Source organism: Photinus pyralis, unplaced genomic scaffold (assembly GCF_008802855.1).
Source record: "Photinus pyralis isolate 1611_PpyrPB1 unplaced genomic scaffold, Ppyr1.3 Ppyr1.4_LG1, whole genome shotgun sequence".
Lineage (NCBI taxonomy): Eukaryota > Metazoa > Arthropoda > Insecta > Coleoptera > Lampyridae > Photinus > Photinus pyralis.
In genome coordinates, this window is record NW_022170249.1 from 64,600,830 (window position 1) to 64,620,369 (window position 19,540).

A 19,540-nucleotide genomic window follows, 5' to 3' on the forward strand; every position below is an offset into this window, starting at 1 on the left:
GCCGTCTTCTTATCTCGCGCGTTAAAAGATCTTTAAAGTATCAAATTATGTTGTAATGTTTAAGTTAAATTTATATGAAAGTGAAACCTTATTTAATGTCAAATTATAGAGTTAGCTAAATTAGTCTTTATTTTTATTAGCATCAAATTGCAATTTTTTAACAGAAAGATGTATAACAAAGATGATAAGAGCTGCATGTGGGTCCGGAGAAGCCTTATAAGTTTGGAGTTCTACATTAAGGGAAGGGATCAGTATGTAAGCATGTTACATGCACATCAGACTGTTTTAACTTATTAATCAAGGCGTTCCACGGGGTTTTTTTTTTATTTTTATTTTTTTTATTTTTATTTTTTTTATTTGTTTCCGTTATACATCATCGTGAAGTTTGAAATGTTTGGAGGTTTGGCGTTTTAGAGGTTTCAAGTTTTGGATTTGCAGGTTTTGAATTGAAGTTAACAGCCGGTATTATAAAGCATACTTATAATCTTTGAATATAGTAACTACCTTTGATTTCTGCATTTCTCGGCAATGCACTGGGTTTCAACACAACTTTTTTTTAATGCTTTCATGTTTCAGCAAGTTTCAGTTTGGGCTCATCGTCAGTGTATGAAATTCATAAAGAAATTCTTTTAACAGAATACATACATCGTTATTAAAGATGGGACCAAAGCTCTCACACTCAAACCGTTTGAGATATAGACATGAAAATTAGAACGCTTCTATTTTTAAACCAACTACCTCGCGACGTAGTAAGATTGCCCTCCAAAATATTCAAAATTAAAATGAAAACATTCTTAAACGAAAAATTTAGAATTGTCAATGGTATTCATCCGATTTCAACGTAAGTTATTCTTTAAATGTAATTGTCCCTTTGTTCTTTATCTCATTCAAACTTGACGTTTATAAAAAAAATGTTTTTGTCTTAACAACAATAAAGATTTTTATTATTATTACTTCACATATTTTGAGGTTAAAGTTTTTGTTGACACATGGTTTTTTGTGCGACCGCCATCTTGAATTTTTTTATGACATAGTTCATGTGATGCGTCTATAAAGAAAGCTCATTTTTTTCTCTCTCTTACTAGATAAACCCACCATTAGGCTTTTCTAATGCAATATCATTCGTAAACGCTAGAACAAAATAAAAATTGATGGTAAAGTGTAATAAACTGGGTAATGGTTTAGAAATAAATGTATGCAACTAAATTTTCAGAAGGACCAACAAACTATAGCTTTTAGAATGAGCGTGAGCGCATGTACAAATTTCAAGTCAATTTAATTAAGTCTAAGATGGTCAGCAACACTAGATACGGGGAAAAATCGTTTCACTCATCGACATACAATTCGAACATTAATTACATATTGGGGTACATGGAGAAGAGTAGAGGGTCAAGATGCTTCCCTGTGGTACTCTTAATTTTCTGTAATATATTTATTTTTCATATTTTTTTTTATACACTAGTAATTTCTACTCCTTCTTTTGATTTTTTGGAATTTATTAAGAATGTATTTTAAATCAAATCACCATATTTTAAGATATATTTAACCTCTCATCTACACGTTTTAATAGATAAAACATCACAAATACATCAGTTATATACATATTTTTGGTATGTAAATGCTGTAAAAAGAAATTAAAATAACTTACGGAATTGATATCAAGACGACTGTTTAGTTACCAAGATGAATAGCTAAATTACACTAAAAAGAAAACAATGTTTGCTCATTTACTAAATTGTATTTTTTTCAGCCGTTTGACAATTTTTATTGAAACACTACTCATCAATCCCTATACCAAGTATGTAAAAAAGTACTATACTTACAGAAGGAACACTTCTTTTTAATCACCTTTGTAATTGTAACACGTGATTTTACTTGAGCTCGGTTATGAACATAAGATTGCTAATGAACAGTCACACTGTGATTCTCTTTGTTGATAATAATCTGCTGCCGACTTCGGTTTTAATTTTATTACTGGATCCACAAGCTACATTAAATTTGCTTTTGAAAGTACTGCTACTAAAGGACAACCACAAAGTACAAAAAAAAAGCTGAAACAGTCTTATATGTTTGGCATAATTACATTTGACATAACAGAACAGATCTGATAATAGTTACAGCCATTTAATTTAAATTGGCAAACACATCATCGAGTTCACCATCTGTACCATTTACATTTGCCTTATCAATACCGTTCACAACGGCGTCGCTTTCGTTGCAATTAGATGCAGAGTTATCGGCGTCAGGTATTTTAACAATTCTTTCTGTGCCATTACTTTCAATTATTTGGTTCTCACCGAAACTCACCCTCTTAATGTTATTTTTCGGAAGAACTTTGCTTTCTATACTAGGTAACTCCTCATTGTACTTACTTAAATTATTATTATTATTATTGTGATTATAGCTATTCTTTAATACGCCCCCATTATTTACTCGTTTAGATAAAACTATGTAATTTAGCGGTATCAATCCGGCTTTTCCGTTACCAACGGCAAACGCCCAACCTGTGTTCGTCAATTTCATCTCCTCCTGAATGTAAGTCGGCGCCAATAGTAATTCGTCGTTGACTCTTAAACTAAGTTCGTTATGTGATGTGGCCCTAAAATCAAAGGCCGCTTTCACTTTTACGCCAGGCGTTTTCCATTTTTCCGGATTGTAACGATCTGAAAATAGAAACAATCAAATAAGTAAGCAAATAGTGATGTTTTCATTGAACGTTTAAAATATATTTCTGTTTCCCTAATTGTAAATGTGGTGAAAGATGAACATATTTTGCATACATACACAAAAATAAAAATGAGTCATTCAAGTGAATGCAGGGGACAGGGTCATTTTTCCTATACCATGTACTGTATTCCACTTATATTCCTATGTATACTGTGTACATAAAGTCAGGGAACGCTTTAACTTATTTATTGCAAAAGAATTCACAAATGTGCATATATCACATGTCATTTTGAAGAAGTGTACTCTGAAGATTTTTTTTGTCACGCTTGAAGTCACACTTTGAATGTGATTTTCCACTTTCACTTTGAAAGTACCCTGTTCCGACTTCCACCACATAGTATAACCTCTAAACCTATAACTTTCCTCTTGTGATTATCCTCAATATGGCGAAAAAGAGATCGCAAGGCAGCAGTGGATCAGGTTGGACATACAAAATGCAAACTATATTACATTTTTCAATTTTCCAAAAAAATTGGCAAAAATCGTCCTGTTAGCAATAAATAAAAACAAAAACTGTGCCCTGTACTCTAAAGGGATAATCAATCTGCCCCAAAATTTTATTCCACATATGGCTCCAAATAGTTGCGGATTTGAGAAAGAGGAGGTAGACAAAAGAAGTTCTATTTCAAATTTGAAGAATTTTATACACTGCTACTTGATCTTATCTGTAATTATTTACTGTAGTGATACATATATTGCCTCTATCTCATAGTCATTTTTACCTCCTATTTCCTTCCTTATCCTCATACATATCTATAGCAACCATCAATTGCTTGAACTTTGTACACAAAATATACAGGGTAAGTAAAAACATCCTCGCACAAGCCATTATCTCCATTAGTTATGAAGAAATTTTTTAAATAATTGGTGTGTATATCAAACTAGCACACCCAGCGAACTTTGTAAGGCCTATGGGTGATGCAACAGAAGTGTTACAACAGAAGCAGCAGCGGACAGAAGATAAAACATTTTTTGCAGAAGCGAAAGCAGGAGCGGAGGTGTAAATACTATTATAATTTGATGAACACTAGAATACTTAATTAGTCATAAAAATTTGGTATGAAATAAAACACACGAATTGTTGCGACAAACTAATGAGATGAATGAAAGTAAATAAAGGCAAACAAGTCACGGCAAGTCTGTCGGCTGGCTCAGCTGACAAACCCCGCCCGGGGCGCACGTCATCTGTCGTCCTGTTCGCCCAATCAAATAAAGCGCACAGCACACCTTGTCATATTTGAGAAATTCCGGCATACTTTCCTTATAAAATAGCAGAATCGAGGTGGACCGGAAAAATTCCAGTTGTGGAAGTGGAAGCAGAGGTCTGTTGCATTACTACCACCTGTCAGTCAATGTCTTGCTCTAGGATGGGACATAAGCGCACTTTCTCCGGCTGCGCCGTCTCACCTCACCTATTCAATAGGTAAATTTGGGCAAGTGACTATATGACTATAACATTGACAACTACTATCATGCAGTTAGATAAATTCCTGAAGACTAGGAAATAACTGTTAAGCGAATTTGTGTAATCCAGTATTTTCTTTTTCTTATGTTAATGATTGCAATAAATCCGAAAACACTTAACATTCCCGAAACAGTTGAAGATAGGTATAGGAAATATGTCTAAAATGTTTTGACGAATCCAAAAATTCATCAATGTACAATCAACATCGGATATAAAAACATTGAAACCGGTTGTCATTATAAGCGATATGCCTGGAGGAGTAGATACCTACATACATTACTTGAATCCTTAATATGAATGCATATTGTATCTTTGTTTCTTCATTTATAGTTGTTCCCAGTGACTGATAAGTGCTGTCACATCTTGGCAAATTGTGGTACATAAAACAATGTTGCGCTACCAGCGGCGCCAGTCTGCAGCGCATCAAAAACCCCTCCTGAGAAGGGACTCTATGACTTTTCCTACCAGCTGTCATTTTACCAGACTCCTGCTATTACCGACTATGTAAAAGACTATTAAGACCTGATGCACACGTCAGGTCTTTAAATGTACGGCGCCGTTGCGTAAACGAACCGGCAACATACAATTTAATGCACACATCTGTGATAAAGACAAGAAAAAACACGTAATGTGCTTATATTTATAAAAAAATTAATCTTAAAAGCAGAACAGGTGACACTGGCTTCACCCATTTACTGATTCATTATAAACATGATATCTTTTCGACTTCACCAATAAATACTTCTAGATTAAACTCTTCATTTTCACCCATTCTATCCGGTTGATAGATAACAAGCATTGAAAGGACAGAGGTGTGACCGCAGCGCCGTCGCGTTGATGACGGTACGAACTGGACGTTCCGTGCACGTACGGTATGCCGCATATGCGTACGATACCAGCAGTGCTGTATGTTTAAAAACCGGCCGTGTAATAGTTATTTATTATATCAGACAATAAAGGAATATTTTAACCATTGAGTGATTAACTTTCACGAGATGGTTAGTTTCCCTTTTATCGTCGTGTATAATACAAAACTTTACTTTATAGCAGGATCCAATTCTGAATTTAATTAAGACGTGAAAAATAGCAAGTTTAGGTTTTGCCGTCGCGGTCGTTTCCATAGAAACAGCATTTTCATATTTTATGAACGTCACTTTGTATCGTGCTCCGTGTCCCATTTGAAATAAGAATGACAGATGTCATTAGAATACATAATCATCTGTTTCAATTTATCTACTCTTGCGGTTAAAGTGATCACTTCCTCTACCCTCACAGATAAGAACCTACTCATTCAACCTATTAAAATTTAACATCTGGTATACAATAAAAATAATTTGCAACAGTTACAGTACATTTTTTAAAGTAATCTGTTATTTTTGTCTTTTTTTTCTTAATCCGAGTCAAATATCTTTTATGTGTTATTTTCATCAAGATTTCTTGGATAACATCAGAATTAAACTCTTCTTCAAAAGTGAATATTATTAATAGCCTCGCATATTGTTAGTTCTTCTTGGTCTTCGTTCCCTTCATCAGTGGTGTGATTAGTGCTTTTGACTTTTGATAATATCTCCTTCTCAGTAACTGGGCCACACATGGCAACATTGGTATCTATTCCTATGAGCTCCTTTATTTCAATTCTTGGTTCTGTGGCTAACTGAGCAGCCCATTGAAGTAGAGGTACGTCGTCATATTCATCCATCTTACAAGCGGAATTAAGTGACCAAAAATGTAAATTTTCTATACAAGGCCCTGCAACAGTGCGTCAGTCTTTCGTATATCGTACCTCATAACAAATATAAAACAACGGTGTATGCAAATGTCAACTATAGAAATTATTTTTGAAGGTACAGGGTGTCATATTTTTATGGTGTCAATAAGTAACCTTTTTTAAAATAAAACACCTTGTTTATTTTTATCTGTTTCGATGTCATTTGAACGCTATTCACTTTTTGATTTTTGGCCAATGTTGCCATCTTATTAATTTTTTCCCGTAGATTTAGTTGATCAATGTTAACGTTTTGGCTTAAGCATGTAGTACTTAATCAGGTTATATAGCTATCATATATTTTAATCACTTGTACTGCCTCCTAATGGTGGCAAAATATGAACATCAGTATATGTGTAGGTACCTCTAATGGCAATGTATAAATAAGCAAAACCCACCATTCTACGATCATTCGCAATGTTTACCTTGTGCGAGATACTTCACCCTTGTTTGAAATAATATCACACTAAGCAATAATAACACTTGGCTTACAGAACAACCCATTTTATATCAAAAATAATTTTTTAAAATCTAGACTAAAGAAGTATGCAAAAATGTTCAAAAGATTAATATTGTTATTAAAAGATTAGGTAATGCCATGCATAGTACAATTTTAATATGTTTTTAAGCAACTGATCAAAGATGTGAAAATTGGTCACATAAGCACATGTTTCTAGTTTGCCATTTCATATGTATAAAATTTGGAACAATCATTTTTTCAATTCAGTATGTTATAACACAGGATTCTGAAAGTGTAACCGCTCTTTGTAGCTAATCTACCTACCCATTTGGAACAAATGGAATTATTTTATTACCTTCACATTTTGGTAACAAGAATTTGCTGATCAAATATGGAGCAGAAACAATCACACCAAAAAAGGCGACAATGGGCCAGTTAAATCCACCGCCGGCTGGATTGGAGCTTGGATCTTTGACGTAAGCCTCCTTCCACGCCTTATTTGCCGCGTTATCCATCACCTTATATCCCATAAGTACCATTAACTTTCTATACAGCCACCTGAATAGTCTGAAGATGTTTAGTGAATACCATATATGACCAAATAAGGTTCGTAAACGTCCAAAATTGTCTGCTACACTCAGTATGGCACGGAAGGAGCTTGTCATTGCAAACAGTGTATTGTCCAACATCATTGATATACTACTCACGGCGCGCACCACACTTTCAACACTTGCGAATGTATTCCTAGAACTTTCTTCTGCGAATTGGATAAACCTAAAAAAATGACACAGTGAGATTAAATTATTTAAAAAAGTTCCGATTAACAAAAACCCAGATAGTAATTAAATTAACCAATGCATTACCATATCTACATATCAACCGACAAGGTCAAGGTACCTATTTTTTTTAGTTTCTTGACCGCTCACACGTCAGAGACCAAAATCTCAACTGGAAATGAACAATTACAACAATAAAATCAAGCTTTTATTACAACATTTATTTGCTTCCAAACTATATAAGTTATTTATGTAATAAAAAATGATAAGCTAGTTATAAAAACTTTACATGCATATCTGTACTTTTGGTATTGCAACCACTTGCCAGTATTTCCATGATTTTGTTTTGCATTAATGCTTAAATGTTTGTAAAGGAAGTAAAGGTCGCTTACCTCTACTAACTCTTTTACGTTTCGGAAATAAGGGCCATTATAAAAAGTTAATGTGAGGTTATCAGTTACCGACGATATTCTGTTAAAGATTATATGTTAAGCAAATATTCTATACAAAATTTATGTGCATTTCATGGTCAAAGATCACAAAAATGAAATAAAGAAACAAGGTCTGCATAATTTCAGAGGCAGATTTTGCTCATATATAATGATGAAAACTTGAAACATTTGAAAGCAAAATAGGGAGATCTTATGAATGATTGAAATCAAAGGTCTTCTTTTTTAAGTTCATTAATAAGTTGCTGAGAATGTTTCCACATATCTTAAGAACGTCTATGGCTTATTAATAAAAAAACGAGTCGTATTAAAAATGCTATTGTACAGAGTGAAGTTTAAAAAAGTTTCATTGAGTATAATTGTATTTCTTATTAGAGATATCACAAAATACCCACATCAGTTTGGGCGCCATTACGGCGCACAAGGTCGGAAATAAAATACTAATAATTTTTTCATTTGTAAATTATACACCGTCTATTGTCGGCGCAAAAGTAAGAAGTATTAATGTAATGTATTAAAAAAATACCCATTTGTCAGATCACAACGGACTGTAGCGGCCATAAGTTTATCACAATATAGTTTGTCGGCAATAACTTTTCATGGTATTACCATAGAATTATCAATGGTAATAAATAATTTTAAAAAAAAATGAAACATCCCTATAACAAATAGTGGCTGACTGACTCGAATTGTTTTTCATAGCACTCTAAATAACATAATATTTTATTGCCAACCATAGTTAATGCTAGTGTTACAATGGGCGCGTTCATAAGACACAACTGTTGTGGAACAGTTACCGATACGATAATTACGTCGCTACTTTTACGCTCTTTATGGAGCAGTCGACCATTTTTAGTAGCGCTACACATGTCAAAGTAGGGAAGGTGACATAAAACCCCAACTGTTACCACGCTACGAGGTAGCGTAGCAATAATAACTGTTGTGTCTTATGAACGAGCCCAATGAAAAAAATCAAATTTTGATAAACTTTTGGCCGCTACTGTAGTATCAAATAAAAACCTGTTAAGTAAATCTACATTTTAATACCAATTTTTGAGTGCGAATGATACATTTTCTATTCGGTTATCCACTATACAGGCTGATTCAAATTCGAGGGCCACCATGGGGATCTCAAGAACAGGTAAGAAATAGGTACGTAATTTAATTTAGCAAAGTTGCGTATTTTGATGCTTAACAAAACGCAGTTTTGAAACTGAAAAAAAAACGAAATTTTGCAAAATCGTTTTTATTTTTTACTGAAGTTATTTAAAAAGATATTTCGAAATAAATGACGCATTATTATGGCCATTTTTTTCCCTGTACAATATGCTAGCTTTAAATTTTGAATCTGACGTTTGTGCAATTGAACGTTACGTTTATCCTGTTATACTCGCACTGTAAGCATAACCCATAGTCGATCAAAATTTTGCTTTTGCTAGTTTAGAGTTATTTGAATGATTGCTTCTATGTCAGATGTCAGCATTGCTATTTCGCAATATTTTATGTGCAGCGCTATTCACTACTCCTTCTATTTGTTTGTGTTATTTGCCACAGATTTGCAGGACGCGGCCTTCTGAATTCAGACGACCGCTGCGACCAGAATTCAAAGGTAATTTTTATTTTTCGTCGACTCCTTGATTAACGTTTGATTACATACTATTTTTAAATATGATCGAATTGTAATTGTAGTACAGTGCAATTAGACCCAAACCTGAACATCCAAAGTAAAAGTTTTCCTCCAACTGCAAATTGTTCTATACAGTCCACATATTGTTGGGTAGAAAGTTACACCATTTTAAGCGTCGGGTTTGGGTGGGAGGGGGGAGGAAAGTTAGAAAATTAGTAGTTTTGATTCGTTTTTCTGACATATTTAGAAAACTATGTGGTTTAGTGCGAAAAGTGCCGTATACAAAAATAATCTACAGTAAATTGCGAACAAAAATGCCCTCGTATATAATCTTGCTAAATTGAACCGTTCCAGACTTACGGAGGGTGTAACAGTAGAAATTTTTCATCATTTTTTTTAGATTCTTTTGGAAAAAAATGGGATTATCACTAAGGAAATTAATTTTTTTGTTAAAACAAATTGCGCTTTAGTGACCGGTGGTATGTTACTTGATAAGTCCTTGAAGGAATGAAAACTTACCACCTTCTCAAGGGGGGCCATTTTTTAAACAGACTTCCACTATGAGGGACAGTAATTCCTGGAGAGTTGCAGGATGTGTTGTTATTGTTCTCAGGTGTTCGACAATCTTCCATGCCCACTTCAGCGAGTTCATGCAGCCACTGTTACATCTAATGGTAGGTTCTAATGAATGTTCTGCCTGGTAGCTGCCGAAGTTTGGAGAAGCGCAGCCAGCTTGAACAGTGAATGTATTGGATGCTTTGAAATAGCCTGCAACTAACACTAGTAACGAAAACAAACCAGATCTTCAGTGTTTTTTACTTCAAACATAATTTCATTTTTCCAAAAAATCGAAAAAATACGTAAAATGTCTACTTTTACAATCTCTGTAACTCTGGAATCGTTCACTTCAGCAAGATTATACACCAGACCATTTTTATTCGCAATTTAATGTAGATTATTTTTGGATATCATACTTTTCTCGCCAAATCCCATACTTTTCTAAATATTTAAGAAAAACTCCAAAAACTACTAATTTACCAACTTTCCTCCCTCCTCCCATTCAAACCCGACGCTTAAAATGGTGTAACTTTTTACCAAACAATATGTGGACTGTATACAACAATTTGCAGTTGATGGGAAACTTTTACTTTGGATGTTGAGGTTAAGCCGTTTTTTCGACTAATTGCACCGTACTATTATTACATTTGCTTGATATTGATTTAACGATTATAGCCCCGGTGTTTACAGCGGAAGCCTGTTTTGATATTATTTTCTTTGACTACGTGTTGATCCTCTTTTTATTAATCTGAATTTAAACATTGGCATGCACATCTATTTATTAAGATTCCACTAGATAAAGTGTGATACAGTGGCCCAATGCACTCTGTCCGTTTCTTACGTCGACCACGACACTGCTCACAAGTATTTACCACAGAAAATTTGAAACCATTCCGATCAGTAATTTTTGAAATATAAGAGTTTAAAAATACTCCCCTCGCATGATACGTCAAGGTCTCCGACGACCTGTCCGCTGCTGAGTCTGTTGCATAACGGCACGTGCTTTTCTAACGCAGCAGCGTAGATTGTATTTATATTTTTGTATGTATTACATAAGTTAGTAGTTACCTTCTGTTTTAATTTCAATGTATAATGTGTGAACAAGGCTATATAAAGCCCATTTGTCTAGTCTACCAATGGTACATTTAATTATGGTTATGGATTTTTTCAATACTAATCACTAGTTTGTAAGCTTCAAGATGGCTCTCAATATTATTTAGTCTGAGCAAATGGGGGTACAATCGCATGCACCAAGGTTGTAGACTTGGAAACCCAGTGCTCACGTAGAATCACTAATGACTTTTGTGTTAAAAGTGATTTATTTCTACGTTCCCTCCAGTTTATATACAATAGTATATAAATATTATATACCGTGGGACTGAAGTAGTACTTTTGCTTTTGTGTTTGTTGTTTTGAGAATCCCTATTGGACATATTTTCCAATGCAATGAGAAAGTGTGTTTTATTTTTTTGCATCTCTTCATCAGAAACAAAAACGATATCGGCAAATTTCGGTTTTTCTGGCATATCTTCGGAAGTAATCGGAATTTTCCAGGTTTCTTTAAAGCATGATAATAACTTTTTAATTGCGCAGCTTTTCTCTAATTTGACCATGGTCGTATCTTCTATGATTTCAGAGATCCCTGTAATAGACATCCTTATCTTGGACACAGTTTATACTGTTGCTCAATAGAGGGCACTTTTAAGTATACCTAAATAGTATACTTGTGCTACCCATGAAATGCGTAAGGTTAGCAATCTGTTGTTTGCGTATATCTGTGCTATTACTATAATCTGCTAAACAAATAAAGCACAGTAACTGAGTAACTATTAAATTAGGTAAGAACATTTATCACTCAAACTTCTAAAAACTCAAACCAAATAGTGCAAGTGCATGCATATTTTTGTCTGCTTATGTTTATACACTTATGTCATAGAAGGGCACCGAAGGCTTTTGATATATTTTATATTTGGGGCCACATTTTATCTACTGACTTTAATTTGACAGCCTGATGGCACGCCACCTCACTAACCACTAGAACTAAATTTGGACTGGACACTATGTACCAAATGGTGCTCATATTAAACACTCTTAAAACTTGTAATAAATACTTACAAAGCCTTAAAATCACGATATTCTGTACAATCAACGATGAATTCCATTTCAAATGACTATTAAGGTACAAAGATAGTGAGAACTAAACATCAACAATATAGAGATAACAATATAATCGATGCATTATTTGTTTACAAACATCGACATTTATTATAAAAAAGTTGAAACCACATTTATACTTTGTTGAATCATACTCTAGATCAGTGGTTCTCAAAGTTGATTGCACTCCGACCCATTTAATAAACATTTCCAGTCTTGAAACTCACCTTTTAGCTGTCTTAGAGAAAAGAGGGCATACATATTGGTAATGCTCAGATTCTCTAGTGGCGAATCGCCCGGTAGGGCCAATTCAATATTCGTTCGGGGGTCGCGACTCATAATTTGGGAAATACGGCTCTAGAAAAACATTTAGACCGATATCCACTTGAATAGATGCTATGCACCTTCATACATTTGACTATTAGGTGAAGAGGGTAGAAACTAGAAATTATGCATGATGCAGATTAAATTTTAGTTTACTCTAACCGATGTTAATAATCCGAACGATAAACAATTTATTTTGAACCATTATGTCTTTCGTTTGCAACTCGTCGTGGAATTTTAATGGAAGTATTGCTTGTAACGGATGAAATAATCTGTTGTATTTCTTCCTTACTTATAATGTTGAGCGTAGGTACAGTATGATAGAGCTATTGCGATTGTGTATGGATTGATCGGCCAATAATAATATGATGTAAAGTATTTGCAAACTAGACTTTGTTCACATTATGTGTGTATCAGGTATCTTAAAATAAACTTGAGAGATAAATATTTTGTGCGTCACTTCCAGATCAAATAGTTTTAGGTACACATTTGCAGACATTTGTATATTGTTGAGGCTATTTGTGTCCTACCAATTTTTTTCATATGAAAACACATTTCTACAGTTCCAGTAATTATAAAAACTGTAATTTTAACAATTTTCTGCCGTATACACAAGGATACGCGGCGATCGTCATAACTGGAAAGTTTCCACGCACCGTGAAAGAGCTCATGCAGGGAGCCCTTGAACAGGTAGGTAAGTGAGGCAGTAGCCTCTCCGTTAACATTTATTTTCTTCACTACAAAACATTATCAGTGTTTAGGGCTTATTATTTCTTGAAAGATCCCTGTAACTTTTCAAAGCAATTTAATAGATAGCTCCATCTATTGTTGGAATTTTAACCACGCAATTTTACCGCGTAGTGGGGCATATAAAAAATGCAGTTGATGATGATTTCTCTATCAAGCATGTGGTCTGTCACTGTGACGCTTTGGTCAGAGACATATATCAACTCCTTGGCGACAGTTATCTGGAATTAGGCAGGGTGAAGCAACTTAGGCTAAATGGGATTCTATCCTTTATTGCGACGAGTGGGCTCTGAACCTAGTTGCGAAAGAAAAGGAGGCACAATGGGCCTTTGCTGTGTCTAAGTGCTGTCTGGTCGGGCTTCTCTTATGAGTAGAATAGAATAGAATGAATGGGAATCTGATTGTGGATTATCCAACTTCAAGCTTTATGTATTGTATTGTGTCTCAACTCACATCCAGTTAGCTGTAATTGTCCTTGAAGACTCACAACAAAGTCTTCTGACATAATGACCAATCAATACTAGGTACCTATTTCATTCATTTAAACAAATACAGTGACACTTTTTAAAAAAACTTCAAGTGATAGGGGTTTACTACCACAGTAGCAACTTAAAAAATCTTTGCCACATTTACATTGTCAAATTTGAAAAATAATCTAATCGAATATAATAATCTCTTTAGTAAATAATTCACTCAATACGTAAACTGCGGGCAGAGACTCCATAAACAAAAGCTTAAACCCAAAACATTCTGTAACACACTGCAATTGATTTGTCGTTAATTCACTTCTAGAAAGCACAAAAAGATCACGAATACAAATATAATAAATAAATACAATTTACTTAGGAAAAAAACTATGGGTATTGATAAACCAAACCGTACGACAGTACGCCGCTGGTAGAGAAAAATCATGTAAGCTATACGGATGCTACCGCAAATAAAGGTGAGTAAAAAGCGGTACCGCCGAGTGTTAAAATTTTAAGTCCAAAAGATCTAAATTAACAGACTTCTGCTACAAAATACTATAATGAATTTGAAAATAAAACTAAATTAATAAAAAGGGTACACTTACATTGCTTTTGCCCGCGCACAAGTTGCAACACTACTTTTAAAAGTGGCACCTGTTACTATCCACAGACATGTGTTGGAATGTAATTTATGCAGATATAAAAGCATACATTAAATTAAAAATAAGAAAGTTACGGAAGAAGTTTGGCGCAACAAAAATACTATTTATACATTCAGGCCTTTTTAGGTTAACGTACATTTTGTCTCCCCAATTAACAATGTTCAACAGCATTGCACACTTTTTTCCAGTAAAAAAATATTTTTTTGGTATGAGGTCAATGTGAAGCAATATATTAAAAAATAATCCGATGGTTAACTGCTAGATTTAAAAATATGGAAGAAGGAATTTGTAAAATTAGCAGTACTGATATTGAAAGGTTTGTGACCCCCTTAACGGAGGTGCGAAAAATTCTGGAATTTTGGAAATACATTCTGAACAGGACGATACTGTGTACAAACGTGTTTTTTGAAAATTTGAAAAAAAATTTCTACTGCAATTCTTCATCTGGGAATGAGAAAGAGATACTGACGCACAGGGCGCAGTTCGTAAAAAATTGCATCACTGCAATATGCAATGTACTCCTACACCTACATAATAGTAAACAACTGGGGTAGGCCTACACTCGATTGGAGCACGCAAGATCACTCTTTGATAACTGTGAAAGGAACTGTTGAATACAGTTTTACAGGTTTATTTTAATGAGTTTTTAGCGCATTTCAATCAAAATTGCTATTCTCTAAGTTTTATCAATTTGTTTTCATCATAAAGGCAAGATGCCAAACCGTCAGGAGGTAAACCTCCGCTTAACCGAAAACCTATTCAACGACGTGTCACCCATCTTTGTAACTCTTATGGTTTAGAATAAAAAGGAAAGAAGAAATCCAAATTTGACCACTTCTTTGGGGGTGGCTCCCAAACGAAACACGTTGGACCCTCGGTTTATTTGGCAAAAGTGCTTGTCTTGATCCCCTCCATCATCCAATTTTTTTTTTACATGCGGTCATGTAACACCCTGTATAGTCACACTAAAATTGACCAAGGAATTCAAATAGGCAATAATCTACAGGGAGTTCTATTAAAAAAATGCAACTTCGATATAAATCACCCTGTATAATGCCGTTTAAAATATCTTTAAGTCTTAAAGATCCTTCAACATCCCCCAACAATGAATTATTAATGTATGTGTTCATAAACGTACAATCTTCCACCCACGTACTAATCGCTCACCCTGTATAAAACAATAGTCACCTCGAGAATCATGTTTTAAAGATCTCAAATCAGGCAGAAAACACATTTACATATAAGCAGTGGCGGCTGGTGGGCTTTCTATTTGGAGGGGCGCTGAGTAAAACCTCGACATGTATAAACAAGTATAAGTTAAAGCACATTTTTTAACCGAAATAGCTTTTGTTTTGACATCACCAAAGGATATATTTCTTGCAGACGTCTCAATCGCCCTTTGCGAGTACCCTCTTCCGACAATCCGTTCTTGAGATATAAGGGAATATACCCGATCACGATAAGAGGTCGAGGAGGAGGGCTATGGTTGCTAGAAATTAATTCCTTTCGTTGATACCTTTCATTAGAGTACCATGAAGGATACAACTAGTCCCCCCCCCCTCCCCACGTACTTTTATAAAAGGACAGAAAGAAGGGCAGTAGTTGGTAGAAAACGATTCCTTTCGTTAACACCTTTCATTAGAATACCATGAAAAGTAGAACATGTGTTCCCCCCCCCGCCATTTTCTAAAGTTTAACTTGCCACCACTAAAGGAATGCGTATGCAAAATCTGAGACCAATTTGTTGCCGTATCTAAAAGTTATGCACGTTTTACTTTCAAAAACAACATCTCAGGAAATAATTCGTGGGGAGGTCCCCCTTTTAGACAGCGAAGTTTAATGGCCATCTGGCACACCTTCAAAGTATAGGCTCCCTACTGCAAAAAATTCCAGGACCATTCCCCTAGAAGTAGTTCAAAACGGCAGAAGTGGGTCCGAACGAACGGACGGACGAACAAACCGCAAACAATAGCACATTTTTTTTAATTCTTAAAAAATGCGCTAAAAACAACAGTTTATTTTTACATGCTTACAATTTTTGTACATTTTGAAATAGAATTCCAACCTTCTATTTTAGCTAAAATGAATTTTAGAATGACTTTTTCTTAAAAGTAGGGAAGGCTCTGAACTAGAGTTTTTTCAGCAGTAATATCGCAAGTGCAAAGAAATAGCTGATTAAATTTTGACGTTTTCGTAAAATTGTTTTCTTAGAAATACCAACCTGTAGTCATTTTGCCACGTAACATGGTGACAAAAACATTTTGGGTAGAAAATTGCCGAGAAGTGTTTCTTCGGATTCTTTAAGGAAGAGATACCTTAATTTTTTGGTTCGCATTTCCAAGTTACATAATATATTCAAATGTTGGTTGCGTATGCTGCAGGAATTACGATCATTACTTTTGTCAAAGACTGTAAAAGTATGTTGATGGTTGGTAAATTAATATTTGTTGATATCATTTTTATATTATGTCATGGTCTTTCATCAGGTTGCCATGTTGATGTATAAAGACCGAGTTCGGGTTTTTATAACTTGGCTGTTTGTAAGCAGTGGATTGGACTGGTTGTAGAAATGGATGAATGAGACTTGTTATCCTGCATTGTCGGAACATGTGGCAACTGACTAAGCCCTGCCTCTACTTGCGCACAGATCTGCTAAAAGCGTACGGGGTGTTCTCGTTGCACCCTTTATTTTATGTATCCACTTATCCATGCTATGTGAAATGCTCTTAAGAGAAGCCAACTCCTACCGTTTTTCATACAAGGCTGACATGTTATGGTATATTAATTAATATTTGTTTGGTTCTTGTTAAAATTACGAATTTATGATTTTGTTACATATATGGTACGGTTCATTAATTACACGTAGGTGTAATAATTTTAGTTAAATTTGAAGTATACTGCTATTCCACTTACTTTATTACTTTATTTGTTTAAACCTCGGTTTAAACTTTGTCCTGTATTTGGATTTTCTGTAAGGACAATAAAGTTATTATTATTATTATTATTACAAATAATTAATTTTGCTATAAAGTTAATATTAATTTGTTGGCTGGTTTTTTCTTGGTATGTTCTTTTTTTCCCCAGCCTAGTTCTATTTTGAGCCGGTGAACTACCATTTTCAAAATTTATTCTTGCAATGTAATTTATTCTGGTTAAATTTCCATTTTTTAAAGTATGTACCTACTTGTAGCGAATTTTTAAAACACAATGCAGTAAATGGTCTTAGTATTTTGTTGTTCAAGATAGCTTTGTCTAGACTCTAGACGATCATGTGCCGTGGGCTTCAGTTACTTGCAGGAAAAATTTTGAGTTACGCAGTCTCTCAGGGCTCACCTGGGTAAGTTACAACGGAAACGGAATATCAGTTTCACGTTTACACAACAATCAAAAATATACACACGTGACTCAGTTAGAAGACTCCCGATATTTAATAATGAACATAACAAAAAATGGAAAAATTGGACTAACTATTAATCTAGCCCCTAAAAGAATTTCATTGACAATAGAAAAAAAATTCACTTCGAAATGAGATCATTGTGCTTAATTCTTAGCTGTTTTAGGCACATACAGACTGACGCAATCAACTTTCCTAAGCCATTAAATGGTCATCACATCATACACATGTAAACCGGTGACATAATAAATAAAAATCGCTAACTTTATTAAGAACCTACGAGCTATACAATTTTGTTTGAAACTGACCGTATGATGAGAACACCCTGTATACTCCCTAATACCTATGTCTCTATAATTTGAGACACTTTAAAAAATGTGGAGAATGAAGTAAATTCATCTATGCCCAACTTCTCTTTTAAAACAGCTCTCTTTCGACTAAATAACACAAAGATACAGACTTGCCGGTTGTCTCATTCTTTATATAAATACATAGCTATTTATTGTCGATGGTCTGAAACTCTTTATGAATGTACCTAAATAGTACTGAACCGAAATGAATAAAATTTATCATGTTTTTTTCACATATACGAAATTGTTGTTGCATGGTACATGAACTACATAAGAGGGTTGTTTGTAGGTATAGATATGCAAGTAAACATGACACCTACCTTCGTTCTGAATCATCTCTTGGTCCATAACTGGAATAATTATCTAAACCATACATTCCATGATTTCCATAGCCATAGGAGTTTCCATAACCATAGGAATTATACATCGGGCTTTGGTAGCCCATCGAACTGTAACCACTTCCGTACCCATAACCTACAGTCACATTAACAAATAAAAATCATATTAATAAAGTATTTACCAGAATACGGCATATGACCATAATTGCTAATCGGTAAAGAGTAATTTCCAGTTACGGGCTTCGGTGGTAAAACGGGCACGTTCCTTGAGGATCCAATTTGTGGAATTGCGGGGTTTGGGTTTGAACTTCTCAGGACGGGAGTCTCATTGATGTCGGAATTAGTTGAAGTCATCATTAATAACTAATACCATTAAACATTAAATAAATTCTCATTTTAAAAGTTAATAAAAATAGTAATAAAGTTTGATTTGACACTTGGATCTCTTGAACTCACATCACATTTAAAAAGTAAAAGTACGCAAAAACAAATGACAGATGGAAAGTTTAATTTTTGACAAAATCATCACACTGCCGTTAGGCAATTACGGTAAATCGACCAGGTGGTATCAATATACAGTGTGGTGCAACAAATGAATGTGTTTATTAGCATTTATACAATGTTATTAGCATTGATTATACAATCAATGTTATTAGTTACGGCGGACCACTCTGGGGCCTTTCACCACCATTAGGCGGGCGGCAAAATGACCTGGTTGTTTGTATGTATCCATCAAGTGACACGCGGGCTGCGTTTGAAAAGGAACCGCTTTCTGTCCGTACCGCATGCGGGAAATAGTTATTTACCTAACAAGTTCGGTAAGTTAATTTTCCCGCATGAGCACTTTGTTTGCAGCACGACCGTAGGGAGTGCTGCATTTAGTGCGAATGCGGGAAAATTCTTTCCGAAAGAGTTAGGTACAATATTTTTTGTAACGAATTGCGTAAAAAAAGGTCAAAATTAATAAAGTTTTGTAAATTAGCTTTTTTTTAATCATGAGTTGGTAACACAATCATATGTTTGGTTGGTAACATAATTTTGTAACTACCCACTTTTAATAATGCACTGGTCACATTTAAAACTTCCACATCTTTGGTTAATACATATTTTGCCTTTGCAATGAGTGCTACTACTGGTCACGGCATTGCATCGTTTGCACTGAATATCTTGAGTTGCGTAAATACACTCGTTACATTTAAAATCCTTGGAAGCTTTGTGTGTGTTAATATGTGCTTTCTTAAACTGCATATGCGAATAGTTGCAGAATATCACTGGTC

General features: G+C 34.6%; 2 protein-coding genes across 2 annotated transcripts in view; one reads left to right on the forward strand and one right to left on the reverse strand.

The window, feature by feature from the left end:
* LOC116160467 (EARP-interacting protein homolog) overlaps positions 1-123 on the forward strand; it is a 16,190-nt gene extending 16,067 nt beyond the window's left edge. The window contains exon 7 of the mRNA XM_031473660.1: positions 29-123. Within this exon, the coding sequence (XP_031329520.1) occupies positions 29-56 (28 nt within the window). The 3' untranslated portion in view covers positions 57-123. The remainder of the gene's footprint in view (positions 1-28) is intronic.
* Positions 124-1,722: 1,599 nt separating this feature from the next.
* LOC116160465 (probable peroxisomal membrane protein PEX13) lies at positions 1,723-18,751 on the reverse strand. The gene is made up of 4 exons (XM_031473659.1): positions 18,446-18,751; positions 18,246-18,399; positions 6,773-7,191; positions 1,723-2,663 (listed from the first exon to the last, which is right to left on the reverse strand). The coding sequence occupies exons 1-4, from the start codon at positions 18,618-18,620 to the stop codon at positions 2,125-2,127; spliced, it is 1,287 nt and encodes a 428-aa protein (XP_031329519.1). The 5' UTR covers positions 18,621-18,751; the 3' UTR covers positions 1,723-2,124.
* Between the last annotated feature and the right edge of the window lie 789 nt (positions 18,752-19,540).

Excerpts from the sequence above, each read along its gene's own strand:
- LOC116160465 (XM_031473659.1), bottom strand. The coding sequence starts at position 18,620 with ATGATGACTTCAACTAATTCCGACATCAATGAGACTCCCGTCCTGAGA. Across the intron at positions 18,400-18,445 it reads TGGTCATATGCCGTATTCTG|GTTATGGGTACGGAAGTGGT; the intron begins GTAAATACTTTA and ends ATGTGACTGTAG. Across the intron at positions 7,192-18,245 it reads AGAGATGATTCAGAACGAAG|GTTTATCCAATTCGCAGAAG; the intron begins GTAGGTGTCATG and ends TCATTTTTTTAG.